General features: G+C 29.0%; 1 protein-coding gene across 4 annotated transcripts in view; it reads right to left on the bottom strand.

Moving 5' to 3' along the window:
* Positions 1-272: 272 nt before the first annotated feature.
* Positions 273-15,529, bottom strand: part of LOC143235418 (microtubule-associated protein RP/EB family member 1-like) — a 28,849-nt gene continuing 13,592 nt past the window's right edge. For all 4 annotated transcript variants that reach the window (XM_076473569.1, XM_076473566.1, XM_076473567.1 and 1 more), the window contains 6 exons: positions 14,769-14,807; positions 8,409-8,515; positions 6,322-6,523; positions 4,180-4,283; positions 3,079-3,237; positions 273-1,467 (listed from right to left, as the gene is read on the bottom strand). In XM_076473569.1, coding sequence (XP_076329684.1) covers positions 1,393-1,467; positions 3,079-3,237; positions 4,180-4,283; positions 6,322-6,523; positions 8,409-8,515; positions 14,769-14,807 — 686 coding nt within the window. In that variant the 3' untranslated portion in view covers positions 273-1,392. The remainder of the gene's footprint in view (positions 1,468-3,078; positions 3,238-4,179; positions 4,284-6,321; positions 6,524-8,408; positions 8,516-14,768; positions 14,808-15,529) is intronic.

The following is a 15,529-nucleotide window of genomic DNA, read 5'->3' as shown; positions in this document are numbered from 1 at the left end:
CTTTTGATCATCATTCAACAAGCACATGAGGTAGTGGAAGAAATTACAGTTTGGATAATTTCAATTCCACTTTTGCACTTGAGACCATAAGTACTGCAAAGTTGAAATGCCAAAAAGTAACATTTTCTACAAGGTGTTAAGTGGCTGTCATGACTTACACTTAATTCACATTATCAAAAAAGGAGAAAAAAATATTTTCTGCATGAGAACCAATAATTTAATACTGAGAGTAATTCTTTTAAAAATAATAATTTGATATGAGAAAATTCAAACAAGTTTACAAAAAAATTTATTGAAACCTTCACATAATGACAAAATTTTTTTAATGAAAGATTAAAAAACTTACAAAAAAAAAGATAAACTTAAACTATAATTCTAGAAATCCTAGGCTCTCTCTCTCACCAAAAGTGAAAATTACCATGAATACCTTTTCTGTTTATTAAAATTGTCATTTATAAATATCTGTATTAAAAATGTTTCCAATTTTTAAAAGATTTTATAAAATAGAAAATAGCTTATAATTTAGTCTGTTGCATGAAAAAATATTGTTTTGAAGGACAGGAATCATCTCATTATGATAATGCAAAAATCTCTCAATATACATGGCTTATGTTTTCAAATTAAGGTAAGAATATACTTAATTTAAAATATTAATCAACCCCAGTGTTAGTTTCTAAGAGACCTTTTCATATTAAGGAATCAAAATGTTTGAAACAAGTGCAGGAAGAGTGCATCTTAACAGAATAACTTAGTCTACTCAGAATTAGATAAAGTGACAAAATGAGTCGCTTGGTTTCATCTTTGCAACCTTCTTGTAACAATGACACATATTCCTGAAAGAAAAACAACTCTGGATATGAAGAGAAAACACTATTCTCCATACAGAAGTTCTGATTTTGATTAGAACTATTATTTGTTTGGTAGTGTTGGTGTGTTGCTTGCAGGAATTATTTTCAGAAGGATACCACAGCAAATTACCTGGAAATTAGAAATAGGTGTACCACACATCTGCCAACACTCAAACAATCCAAGCATAAATACATGCTCCCACTTATTAATAACGTTAGTCAAAGAAGAGTCAGGAGCACCTCAAAGTGAAATAAAAGGATTAACTTTCAGACATTGAAGTAAAGTGTATATAAAAGTTATATGCCCAAGAAAAGTATAAATTATACTCATTCTCTATATCAACATTTGTCTGTGGTTACATACATATTGCAATAACTTCCAAGGCAACATATCCATCCCCAAACAGCAGACAAGAACTAAAGTGCAACTAATTTTACCTATACATGTGGTACGTTAATGTGATTCATCTTTGCTATAAATGATGACCAGAAAGTTCATCAAAAAAAACTAATTTTCCTGTACATGAAAATATTTGTTATGATGCTAATACTCCTCTTCATCATTTGGTGAAACCAGTGCTCCATCCTCCACACCTTCCTCAGGAACTGCAAAGCCTTCCTGTTAGAAAGAAAAAAATCCTCTTGAGGGTTCAGTGTACAGTAAAACTACTTACTAAATATACATTTTGGAAATAATGTTTTAACACTTAATGCCTTTTAAAACATAAAACATGCATTCATCATTTTTTTTTTTTTAATATAAAAGCAAAGTAAGATTATGAAAACTATTTGACAATTACTGCACTGGATATATTTTGATTAGTAATCTGATTATTACTACAGAAAGTCTTTATTTCTGAGTTAGCTAAATTATTTGTTACACAACAACATGTTTTTGGCTCCTTTAGCAAACAACTTTAATTTGAAACAAAGCTCAGTCATAGTGTATGTCAGAAGTTTTTGTAAAAAGAGTTTATATTCAAAATTTAATGAAACAACTTTATCATCAATATGTTAATACATTTGGGATCAAAATATAATTCATGACTGTACTTATTTATATTATTAAATTACAAGTTCTTAATTCCAGAAGAAAACGTTTGGATAAATTTTCAACCTTCACTTTAATTTCAGATGATGCATTTGACCTCTGAATTCTGTATAGATTTGCTTTCTTTTATTATATGGGTTTCATAGTATATAATCAATTTTAAACACAACATATGAATATTAACAGGCAAGAATAAAAGTTTTGAACCTCCATCCTTCTTGGCTTCCTTAGCTAATAAATTTGTCAAACCAACCAGTGAAGTTTCTCCCACCTTATAAGTTTTCCAAGAAGTTATCTAAACTTTTATGAAAGTTTTATGAAAATCTCTTTATAATTACTCCTTTTCTATAATAATTGTTGTTCAGCTCCAAGCTTCGATTAGTTACAAACACAAAGTACAGTAAGTTTGGAACATTCTGATTTACTGCCTAATACATATTATGTTGTGAAAGGTATCTTAATTTTGATTCAAAGAACTAATTTAATGTCTTCTCTACCACCCAAGTAAAATTCATACAAGAGCATATGTTTTGAACATAACAGTTGATTAATTACCCCCCCCCCTCTGATTTATTGCTTTTGACTAAGGACAGTGGTCCAAAATACAGGCAATAAAATCATAAGAGTAAAACAGACATGAAAAGGCTAAGTATTGAAAACATTATGAAGGTACATTAACAATCTTGTGAAATGCTGCATTCAAAGAGAAAAAGTATTACTTTATTTGATATTCTTAACTTTCACTGTACGTTTATGATTCTGGCACATTTTAAATGGTAGAAAAATTACAAGTGTAAAATTTACAAAAAAAATATTTAGCAAAAATACTCTACTGAAAATTTGGATTTTTTTCAGTGCAACAGACTTGTAAATGTTTACTAAAAGCCTGTTATATTTTTTAATATATACAGTAAAATCACAACTGTAGTAAACATTACTATGTATACCTTCACAGATATGTGATCAGTCCAATATGCAACGAATATAAGGGTTAATTATGATTACACGAAAAAATGTAGAAGCATCTAACTTCCATCTGTCATGTTATACAAAGTATATATACATACAACCACCTAGTCACTTAGTAAAGCAACCATCTAAATTTTCAGGTCTGTGTTCAGAGTAAAATTCGAAATATTAATACAAAACAAGCAAAATTCCAAGTATACCTTAACTTACCTCAGTAGCATATAGTATTTCCAGTATTTTTTCTACAATGAGTGGTTTTTCTCCTTCATGCTCAAACTCTTGACAGATAAGTTCAATATCTCTGAGTTTCCCATAATAGAAGTCTCGCTCCCTTTCTAAACCTTCCACTGTAAACTTCAGTTCTGCAACCTGAGGAAGAAAGGTAATTGCTAAACAGATTAGAACAACTAATTATCACTGAACACATTCTCACACCTGCTTAAAATTATCTTGGTTTTTTTCTCGTCTAAACATACCACTAGCACGTAACCACACTGACTACAAATATTTTCCAAGAACATTAATCCTTAAAATGATATAAAACCATCTTCAGAACTGTTTTAACTTGTCTTTGTATTGATTTGTTGCAGAATTGTGTGTTCTACACCCACATCTAGAAATATAAAACCTTTGAAACCATATTTTGAAAAAAGCAGAGAAAACCAAAAACATTTATACCAACTTGAACTTTTTTTAACTACTCTACTAGTTTGTTCATCTACACATGGTTACAAGAATGTTTTTAACACAAAACTTTTGTCACATAATATTCTTTAATCTTACCTACTCTACTGAATGTTTATTTCAGTTTCATAATGTCAATCGAAAGTTATTATTTTATAACTACCAAGGACAAACTGAAACCTGCTACACTACTAGAAATATTAAATGTACTACACATTTTGCAATATATTTAAGATTTATCCCTTTTTCAACCATGTAAATATTCTGTACTTACACAAAAGAAATTATTGTGGCATGTGTTAAGACATATATCCAGATACAATCTTATATGTAATTACAAAAAATTTAACTAGCAAGAACAGAAGCAAAATCTCTCACAGACTTCTCTAGAACATAGATACCTCAGCAGTTAAGATAAATCTGTTAAGTTTGTATTACCAGTTTTAAAACATTTACATATCAGAAACTGCTAAAAATAAAGTTCAATCTTTTTAACACAAACATTCCATAGTTTAAGTAACACTGAGACTGCATGAATAGTAAATGAGATTTATCTTGTTACTAGGAAATACCCATCCAACTGAAACTGAAGAAATCCAAAATTAAGTTATATTTATATGTTTGTACCTGATTGGACAACTCCTCCACTTTGTGTGTGTCACCTGAGGTGGTTATTCTATTTCCTACTGTTGTAGGTTTTGGGGGGGTTGTCTTGACCCTTTGTGTTGGTGCTGAAATTATTCAAATAAAAACAACTGTTAAACCCAGCATCTCATGCACTAAATAAATTTGAGCTTTTAATAAATTAATCTCAACTAGGAATTTAGATAAATATATTTGATCTATTCTCAATATTTTACTGTAATAACATTAAAAAAAAATACACAAATAATATCAAATCATTATACTTCCAACAATGATGGACATATTAACTCTTTCACAATGGGCTCAGTAATAATATAAACATGTATACACATTTGCACACTAGGTATTCATACAATAACTTTTGATCCAGAAGTGTATCTTCACATAATTTGGTACATTTTGAGTAAGATTTCAAGTTTTTGTAAATAAAAAAAAGATTTGTAATGAAATATTTTTACTGAAGATTTGTCTGAGAAAAAGTGTTTTGTTACTAGTCAAAATTCACAACAATTTAAATGTTACAATTAAAAACTATTCTTTGTCTCAAAAATATCAAATTATTTGTGTGATCTCTAAATTCTAAATATATTTCAAACATTTCTTTTCAGTAAAACTTTATATTTCGTCTGGTATTTTCTCTACCCTAACTATGTAAAGTCTGTAAATTTGACCAATCTTGTTACCATTATAAAAAGAATAAATAAAAGATATAAATTACGCTTCTTTTATTCTAGAATGATTACAAATTATAACACAAAAATTCAAATGTTTAGTCCCATAGCTTAAGTCTCATGACAATATATAATTATTATATTGACCTTCCAGTCATGCCTGGCTAACATTACAGAACTTACACTGACATGGAGCATGTACACTCATTACTGTATCCAGTAATATAAAATTGACCTGTGATCTGTCTTGGCAATGTTTTAGTAGACTAGTATTCTGTAAGATAGTCACATTTCAATTGTAATACAAATGTATATAGATTATTACCATTTAAAAAGTTAAACTTTTCTTAAAATATAGAAAGGTAAATAAAGACGTAAAGCAAATAATTCTCTTCTAGCTATGACCTTTGTACTCAGTTACTGCTTGATGTAGGTTGTTAAACCTTTTAAAATTTTGAACATGGAGGATATGAATTGAAATTTTTTTTTTTTTTGTAAAATCTCACAAAATAGCAAGGTGACTTTGATTAACCAGAGTTAATAGTGGTCTATAGACTAGTGTTGAGACACAATGCTTCAGAATACCTTAAAAAATAACCAACTGACTGAAAATCCAAAACTGATGAATGAGCCCTTTCATCATACAGCATCATCTTTCACTTAAGTTTATATAATTTAAGTAGTCATTAGACAGAAAAAAACATACAGCTTCTAGAATATTCCTATAAATGCACAATGTTTGTTTACCAGAATTAACATCACAACTTTTTTTTTTAAATTGATTTGGTCTACTTAAGAAAATTAAAAAATTAAGTAATTATTATTATTAAGACCCACCTATTTAAATCAGAAGTTTGTACCTTTAGAATTATTTGTGAAGTCTCACTAGTCTATCTTGTAAGTATATTATTTTTAAAAATCTAACAAACAGCCAAAATTCTGATATGACACCACCAGATGCACTAAGAATTAACAAATCTTAAATATTTAAGTCACAGGAAATGAGGCTTCTCATATTTTAGTAACCTTTCACATTGACTTACAGACTAGCAGTTAGTAAAGCAGTTTATTGCATAAGGCTGAATTATAAATATCAAATGCATCCAAACATAAAACAATACGAATTTCATTGAAAAAGTAAAATCACACTAAATATTTGGTACTACAAAGAATTTTGAAAATTACTATGTAAAAAAATATGTAATAAATGTTTTATGTTAGTTAAATGACCTTTACTGGGACCAAATAATTTTAACCACGTACTTGTGTTTTCAGATTATTATGCTATGCTGCACTTTTATTATGTGATATTAAAGCAAGATTTTTTTGTATAAAATTAACCCAACTTTCAACATGATTACTCAGGGATATCTTACATCTTATCAATTCAAAATGATTCATGCTGAAAATGTAACAGATCTCCTGCCAATAGAACATTTTTAATGGATACTACCTGCTCTCCCAACAGGTTTAGACATTGATCCACCTCCTATAGCTTTTCCACCTTTTGAACTACAAACTTGCACACCACCTCTAGCTTCAAAAGCATTATACTCTCGTCCATCATAGTTTGCATCAAAGAACTTTTTAAACCACTGAAGAAACTCAAAGTTGTCTTGAAATCTTCCTTTGATCAGTTTATCAACAGGTACAATCTAAAAATTAGGATAAATTAGCCCCTCTTAAATATGAAAATACAAAAATTTTAAGAGAGTTGAAATCTTGCAAAAGGAATATTTAGATTTATGAAATAGTACTTTTTTTAAACAGAAATAATCTTTAAAAACCAGATTTTAAAGAAACAATTGTAGCTTAGTATATCAAGAATGTTTAGTCTCTTAAGTGAAACAAATGCTACAAAAGAAAGAATTTAAAATGAATATAACAAACCTAATAAATGTTTATTATCATTATATATTACACAATAATGTTGCTCTAATTTTAACAAAATTTCATTTCATGTGGTTACTACCTGTACTCAGAATTTAATAATCACAATATTCAGAAAAATAGCTCAGCATTCCAATAATAATAATTTCCATATTTCTTTTAAAAAGTTTTAAAAGTGTCATTCCTAAATTATATTACAAATACTTCTACAAAAGTAGAGTTAAATAATACTCCTTTTTGATGCTAATTATCTGTTAAACAGAACTTGATATCTGATGCTACTGGATGCTATATGTAAGTGTACAGATATCTAAATTTCTGGTAGTATATACTGCTAAAGCAGCTGTGACAGACATTTTCATGCCTGGAACTACTGGATGCTGCACAAATATCTGAATGTATCATATGCTACTTACGTAGTTCTCAGACAGGTTTTGATTTCTGAATTTAACATGTTCTGTTGCAGAAGGTAACTATGGATGTCAGATACCACATAGTACTACTTACATAACTGTTGTTAATAACCTGAAGTTTATTTTCTTCTTTATGGAAAATACAGTTTTTTTTATATATATATACCAAGGTTTGATGTGCAGGCCTCAACAAATATTTTAGATCTAGGGCCCAGGTGTGCCTAACCTAACTTCACTACTGTCTGTACAGGGAAGTGGGGGAGGTACTAATGCCTCAATTATCCTAATTTTTTTCTTGTTTTTCCTCACGTTTTCTCAAAATTATTGTATCATCATAATTCTAGACAAATTACAGGTTTTGGAGAAATTTTCATTCAAATTGATGTTGGCTGCAAAAGGTCAGGTGTTGCATGACAGACTGACATTTGGCTTTTACGATTATGATTGTTACAACCTTTATAATTTTGTTTGATTAAATGACATTTAAAAGATAACTTAACCAAGGAATACATTGAAAAATGTAATTTAAACTAAACAATGAGTTGACTGGCAAGATATACTGGTGCTTTGATGTTTCTGTTATCCTCATTTTTTTTGTTTTTTATGGACCAGCATAGCAAATTGAGCACCAGTGTATATTTTTTTTTACTTTCACAGCAACAAGTAACAATTGCATGCTAACAATTTCATGGTATCAACAACCACTTGATTGTATTGCCTGAACTAATTGCCTTTGTTCCCATTTGAGTATAAATATGTTCACTGATTGGTTGAATTGAGAGAAAGAAGCCACACAAAATAGTGTGAAACTAGTAACATGTTATGCAACTGCAACTTTTCATTTATATCAGAAAAACATGTATACTGAATCTGCTAATAAAATCCTATAAACAAATTTCAATTACTCTAAGAATGAAAAAATAGTTCTGGATTTCCACGAGTCCAGAAATGATATAGATTCAAATTCTATTTAGCACAGTCCTACATACAAATAAAATGGGAGAAAAGTACTAGGTGCCACAATGAAATTTTTAGTCACCATGGCAACCTGGCATCTCTTATTTGTCAAAGCCCAAGTTAATGCAAACTGCAACAAACATGTACAACAAAAGAGGTGTAGGGTTTCTCTGTCTCAATACAGACATATCACAAATCAGATCCACAGAAATACTTTCCCCAGTATCTGTCATGACTATTTATCTAACAAGCAAGCACAAAAAAACATGTGTTGGCTTACCTTGTCTGCTCCAACTTTTTTAAAAGCTGCTTGAAGGATTTTGAAGTTGTTTATGTATTCATGTTCAAGATTGGTTTTGAACCTGACTCTCTTTAATGGTACACAACCTAAGAGGATATTGCACAGACTATATCAAAAGAATAAATATACTAAACACACATGCTAAACCTTCAAACATCACCAAGTATTACTTCCAGAAAGAATAACTAAAAAGAGGATTTTCCAGTCTTTCTAATCAGTAAATATCATACACTTGTATACAATCAATGATCATATATTACATAATTTATTTTTTAGATAGGCCTTGAAACTTAGTTATTCTAATTATCATCTTAAATTACAAAGAACAGTTATCAACCCTACATGCATCAGGTTAGTGTTAGACTTAGACCATAATCCTAATTAATGTTCACTCTTAATTCTATAACTCAAAAGTAGTTTATGAAAAAAAGGTAAAAGTATTTCTAATGTAAAAACGATTTTTAAAGTGTCACTGAATTCTGATTGTCAATGTACTAACAAGTTAGACAACATAATTGCAGTAAAAAAACAAACAAAAAATTGTTGGAATAGGTATAATTAGTAACGTTAGAATGTTTGTTTGTTTTTGAATTTCACATAAAGCTACACGAGGGCTATCTGCACTAACCATCCCTAATTTAGCAGTGTAAGACTAAAGGGAAGATAGCTAGACATCACCACCCACTGCCAACTCTCAGGCTACTCTTTTACCAACAAATAGTGGGAATGACCATCACATCATAACACCCCCATGGCATGCATGTTTGGTGCAATGGGGGTTCAAACCCACAACCTTCAGATTGCAAGTTGAATGCCTTAATCCACCTGTTCATGCCGGCCTAAGTTCGAATGAATAAGGGAGTCCAGAAAGCACTAATTATGTCTAAAAGCAACAGGAGGTTACTCAGTGAAAGTTATCCCTGATAATTTTGATGATTTCAGAGAACATAACCCAGTGATAATGAATAGTTAGCCCTGTAACACTAACACTTTCTAAACTTCTCTCTGAAAATTTTGCCAACTTACACTGAAAATTTAATTAAAGCACTTTACTATCAATGTATTTAATGAAATTATTGTGAAGTATGTTAAAGTTCAAAGTTGTACATTATCTTAGTTTCTTCCCTTTATTTCAAAAGCAATAATAAAAGGTCATTTTACATTATAATTAAATATTTATTTTGAAATTGGCACTAAATTGTCCTCCTCAGGCAGCTGTAACTGCTTACAATTGTTGGCTGCTTTGTTCATGACAACCCTTTAGTCATTTTTTACCCAAATATGTTATATTTGGAAAGTTAAATTGTATTTAGGTTTTACTTTTATATTTCAATTAATTATGCATTATTTCTATTTTAAAATTTGAAAGGTTTAATAATCTTTATATAATAACCAAATCTTCCCCTCATTTTGTGAGGCTTACAAAATGTGTATAAAATAAAGATTTTGTTGGAGACTAAATCATCCATTATTCATACTGTTCTATCACCCAAGGTTACCCACTGATGGGTAAAATTATTATTAAAATATAATTTTACACCCAAGATAACAAATTATTAAAAATAGTAGGAAAAAAATTATTTTCCTTGCCTTCATACTTCCACGAGAGTTCTTGTCAAATTTTAAATAATTTTATCTACTGGTTTCATTACCAAAATAAAATTTAATGAGATTTATATAGCATGTTTCAGACTGAAGCACATTGTGCTTATAGGATTAAAGTAATCTTATTATGCTCTGTCTTTCTTAATAATATCTCAAAAGTATTCTTAAGAATTTTATAGACAGCTTTAAAGAAAGCATTTTGCAAGATTTTAGGATATCTTCAAGAGGAAAAGAAATTGGTCACTTCTTCACACTTGAAGATAAAATCATCAACATCATTACTACAAATGCAATGTAAACACAACTTTAAGAGACTGAATGTAACAGGATAAAAGGAATCAGAATGTAAGACAGTAAAAGACCAGTTTATCTTCATTGATAATTTCTATGTCATCTAATTAGGCCAAGTGCAAGACAAGAAACAAGTGCTATCAGAAATGTGCTAGGTAAAATTTAAAGGGTTAAAAGCTAAAAGAGAATTAATAAAATTGTCATGGTGTAATTAGGCCAAGTGCAAGTTGATTTTCATGTAAAGAATTTTTTCTTTTATCATATAATTTTCATTTAAATGATTTCTAGATCTTAAGTAATTGTTTTTGTCCGTAAAACTTAATTTTTTATCCCTTATTCTCTCTACTTTAACACTGTATGGGCTCAATCAATTTGACTGACATTACAACCACTACAAGTAGTGTAAAATAAATCTCAATTATCATTTTCTTTCTAGAATGACTGCACATTGAAACAGAAAATTACAATTATTTATCCCTAAACAGCATAAGGCTAGCAGCAATTTATATCTCTTAATTTGTTTTATAACTCTTTGAACAATGGCTACCTATTAAACCTGTGTAACAATATAAATTACCACATTAGTGTAGACTAAAGCTCAAGTTATGATAAATACAATGTTAAATTAAATAATGTATATGCATATCTTGTCAAAAAATTTTATTCAATTTTCTTTGTAATTTGTTTTCTTACACAACCTAATAAAAGTTATTTTATATTATAGTTACTTTTTTAACAATAAGTAAAAAATACATAAAAACCAATTTAGTATAAATATGTAGGTCTTATTCTTTCTGCATTCAAATTCAAGAAAAGTTAGCCCTAATTTATGGCATGGTTGTTGTTAGTATTTTGATGAATTTTTATTTACTTCAAATATACAATTTTGAACACAAAATAACTTGCACAAAGAATACAACATTCTATAACTATTATAATTTAACTGGCTTCTTAAACTAAGTTATAAATTCATTAGAATAATTTTCTTTACTATATACGAGGTGAACTTAGTAATAGCACATTTGAATCTGTAGGTTGAATACAAAAGCTATCATGAGAACAAGCTAGCAGTGTATGCAGTTCCGTAAATTAGGAATTTTCTCCTACTAGTTATAAATAATTTAACAGTAAATGTAAGAAAATTACCAACATCTTTTTGAAAGACAGTGTGTGATTGGAGGGACTAGCATATTGGTTTGACTTCCTGGTTTATATCTCTATATCAAGACAATTAGATTGGTCTTAATCTCTGCAAGTTGTATTAAAATTCAGCAACTCAAGTAGGATGAAAAGAATGTTTAAATGAACAAGTTGGAGCAAATAAGCATCAAATGATACACAGAAGACTGAAAATACATACTTTCCTTTTACAATTATGAAAATAAAACTTTGTTTATTAACACTGTTTTGATGGTAAGTATACTGACATAAATTGATAATTTTTTAAAATTTTGAATGTAGCTCTGTAAAACATCAACATGCACTTTAACCCCACTCATGCAAGTGTCACATTTATCTATATATTCCAACAAACTGAAATACATTTGTAACAGTTTCTATCTACTAATTGCTTATCTACAGTTTTATCTTTCCCTATTGTTTACACAATTTTCTGTTAGCATTTATTTGTTCACTTCAATCCTCTGTCTTTTTATACACTTCTCTTTCACATAATTATTACACACTTGCTAAGATAGATATTTCACCATGTGCACAAAATTAATGTATTATATCCACTAAGATAATGTTTTATCATTTAAATAATTTCAAAAAAAGTTATATTCAACAATTTTAATTTAAAGAAAATGTTCTTGATTGGATGAAATTTAAGTTAAAAAAATTGTGTTATATAAAATTACACAACTTCTCATCACCTCTTTTTAAAACTTAAATCACAGCTGAAAACCACAGGGTCATGCACCCAACATTAGTATTACAGTCATAATTAAGTGGTATCAAATCAGCAACAAAATTTTTTCTTGAAACAAAACATTCATTTTCAATAAGAGTTTATTTTATGTTACCAACATTGATGCATTTAAAATCTTAAAATTTAACTTAAATTATCAAAAAACACTATTCAAAAGAACAAAACACTGTAGGTTTCTCGACACAGTGGACTTGTAGGTAATTGTCTGCTATACCTTTTTATTAATCGAGCCCTGACAGCTGCTAAAAGTAAAAATCAAAACAAAATGAATGCATATGCTCATAAATACACAATACACAACAATGACCAAATTATTTTTTAAAGTAAGCACACAGTGAGTGAGACTAGCAACTAATTATAAACAACAATCTGTACATCTAACAATGAGATGAATAATGATTTTAATCAAAAGTATCACATTTAATGTAGGTATTTAAAATTTACATTTTCTAAATCTGTACACCTAACTTAGATATTCTGAAACAATGCTAATAAAATTATTTTTAATGATACTTCCTTAACCCTCTCTGCACAGGTATTCTTTACTGAACATATCACAAGATTTTTAGTGACTTGCATTCAAAATTCAATAAAACAGCTTTTTATGTTATATCAATATAGTATACAAAAAGCATTGAAGTTTTTAATTTGATAAGGCAATATTAAAAATTCTGAAATTGCCCTACAGTGAGAAACATTACATTTTTTTTCTAGGTATCCCCTCTAACAATTTAGTCATCACCCATCTCATAAATATGAGAACATTTAATGTAAATTACTCATTAAATGTCATCATCACTCCAATCTTGACTGGTTACAGAGCCATCAAATAGAAAATCAAAACCTTCTTGTTACATCCTCTCTTTCAGGATTTGTTAATAGTTCTCTCTTTACATTTAATATTATATTACTTATAACAAATAGAAAGCCAAAGCTTTCATCTATCAAATTAAATATATCATTTTATGAACAGAGAATAGTCAATTCTCTTTTAGTATAGGCTTCATTTCCACAGGAAGCATACTGACTAGCTTGGATGAATTTATAACAGCTTTTGTGACACACAACAAAGCTAAAAACTGAGATAGTTATGAAACACTGTCTATTATTAGCAAGTTATTAGTCTATGTTCTTTGGTAAATTATTTAATGTTATCAAAAATCAACAGCAAGAAAAATATTAGAGGAATTTATTTTTTGTTTTTCATGTGTATTATTTATTACTACAAAAGTAACAATAATATCAAAATAAGAAAATCTTTAGATCAGAATAGGTAAAAAAAAATACAATTAAAATGTTTCAGAGGTAAGCATACAAGCATCTCAAGGGTAATGTGGTAATTCAACAGGTAAAACAAGCCCCATGTTCCCCAAGTGAATTACAAGTTTTAATGACACAGATTATAGTTCAAAAGGTAATAAAATGTAAGTAAGTGTAAATAGATGTATACTATTATCAACTTAAAACTACTTAGGATAAACAAGTGTAGTTTCATGTTACAATTTATTCAAGTCATTCTTTAAAAAGAGGGTAACTTAGATTTATTGCAATTTTGTTATGAAAACAGTTAAGTTGCTTAACCTTGTATAGAGTTGAGGTTGAGAAAACAGACAAAATATAGTTTTCCTAGAAACAAATTTTTGCAATGTATTTTGGAAGGTTTAGTAACTATACTCTTGAAAATTAGAGATTTTTCAGATAAAGTAATTTTATCAAGCATATCACTCTGTATTCACACTAGTAATAAAATAAAAAAACATTCACTGACAAATCTTTAGTTTATTAAAAGTACTTCACTATAAAATTGTATTTTTTTGTGAAAGATGTGCAATGTTTACTGAAAGTCTGCCAAATTTTGTGAAGATACACATACTATATTAAAAGTTAATAGTATAAAAACTAACTTTACATCAGTGCAACACAGTTACACGGTAGATCGACACAACCGAGCACGTCTAGAGAGAGATAAGTGCACATAAATCAGTGCAAGGCAGTCACATGGTCGATCGACATGACCGAGCACTTGTAGAGAGAGATAAGTGCACATAAAATTTGTTTGGAAAATAAACAAGAAAATTTGTTTATAACTATATTTTCTATATATGATTTTAGAATGATGCAATTTCTATTTAAAATAACCTGACAACACCCAGCAAAAGGAAAGACAGTCAAAAAAACATTCTTATTGTCTGAAATAGCACAAGGTATTCAATTTAACCTTAATCAGATGTTGCATATTTAACTATAAATTCTGGATATGTAATTTGACCAAGACACTGAATATTAGGGAAATCTAAATCAATTGATAAAGAATTTATGTGTAAAAACTGCAGGTATGGGTGGAGAAAGCTCTATGTAGAGCCGTTTTTACATATATATTTTTCTCTACAAGTGGGTTTTCTCGTCATCATGGACGATAAAGAATTTATTGAACTTCCAATTGGAATTCTTTAAATTATTTATTCAAACTTCAAAAATTAATAGTTAAATCATATAGGAAATATAGAATTTACCAGGAAACAGCATGTCCATAAATTGGCAGTAAGCAGCACCTGATGGAGAAACCACAAATTTCCCAAATTTAATATCACAATTCTTTAACAAAAACCTAAAAAATGTAAGGGTTAGTCAACTTCAAATACACATTATTTCACAATAATATAGTAAAACTATTTACTTCATTTATATGCATGATTATTTGTTTTTTTTTTGGCCAAAATAAAAAGGTACACAACACAAACAGTTTGTAAATCTGCTTTGTGTGTGAAAACCATAAAAAATCACTTCCATAAAGATAAGAAAACACAAAGCAATTAAGTTATGACCTAAGCACCTGTGTTATGTACTCCCCCCCCTTTTTTTCTCAGTAACACAAATCACACAAAGGACACATTCTCAACAATACTTTACAAACTTCCTAAAGTAGAGGATGGGATAATTGATGCTAATCAGTTTTGAAGACTGTAACAGACTAGTTATCTACTCTGGAAAAAACTCTAAAATTCTTGTGTGTTTCGAATTGATATTTTATTTACTCGAGTAATAATTTAATATTCTTTACCACAGAGACTGAAGTACTCAACTACTGAATTAATCTGACCTATATACAACCCAATGTGCATAATATTACATCATGCTTGATTTACTGAAATTGGAGAAGTCATAAAAACCAAAATAGTTCAATTACTGTCTGCCCATTACAAATTTTGTAACAGGGGCTATAAGAGGTGAGTGTTCCATGAAACAAGTGTTGTCATAATAAGCCTAAATTAAA

Source organism: Tachypleus tridentatus, chromosome 12, assembly GCF_004210375.1.
Source record: "Tachypleus tridentatus isolate NWPU-2018 chromosome 12, ASM421037v1, whole genome shotgun sequence".
NCBI lineage: Eukaryota > Metazoa > Arthropoda > Merostomata > Xiphosura > Limulidae > Tachypleus > Tachypleus tridentatus.
The sequence above is the reverse complement of the archived record's forward strand: the minus strand, read 5'-3'. Positions and strand labels throughout refer to the sequence as shown.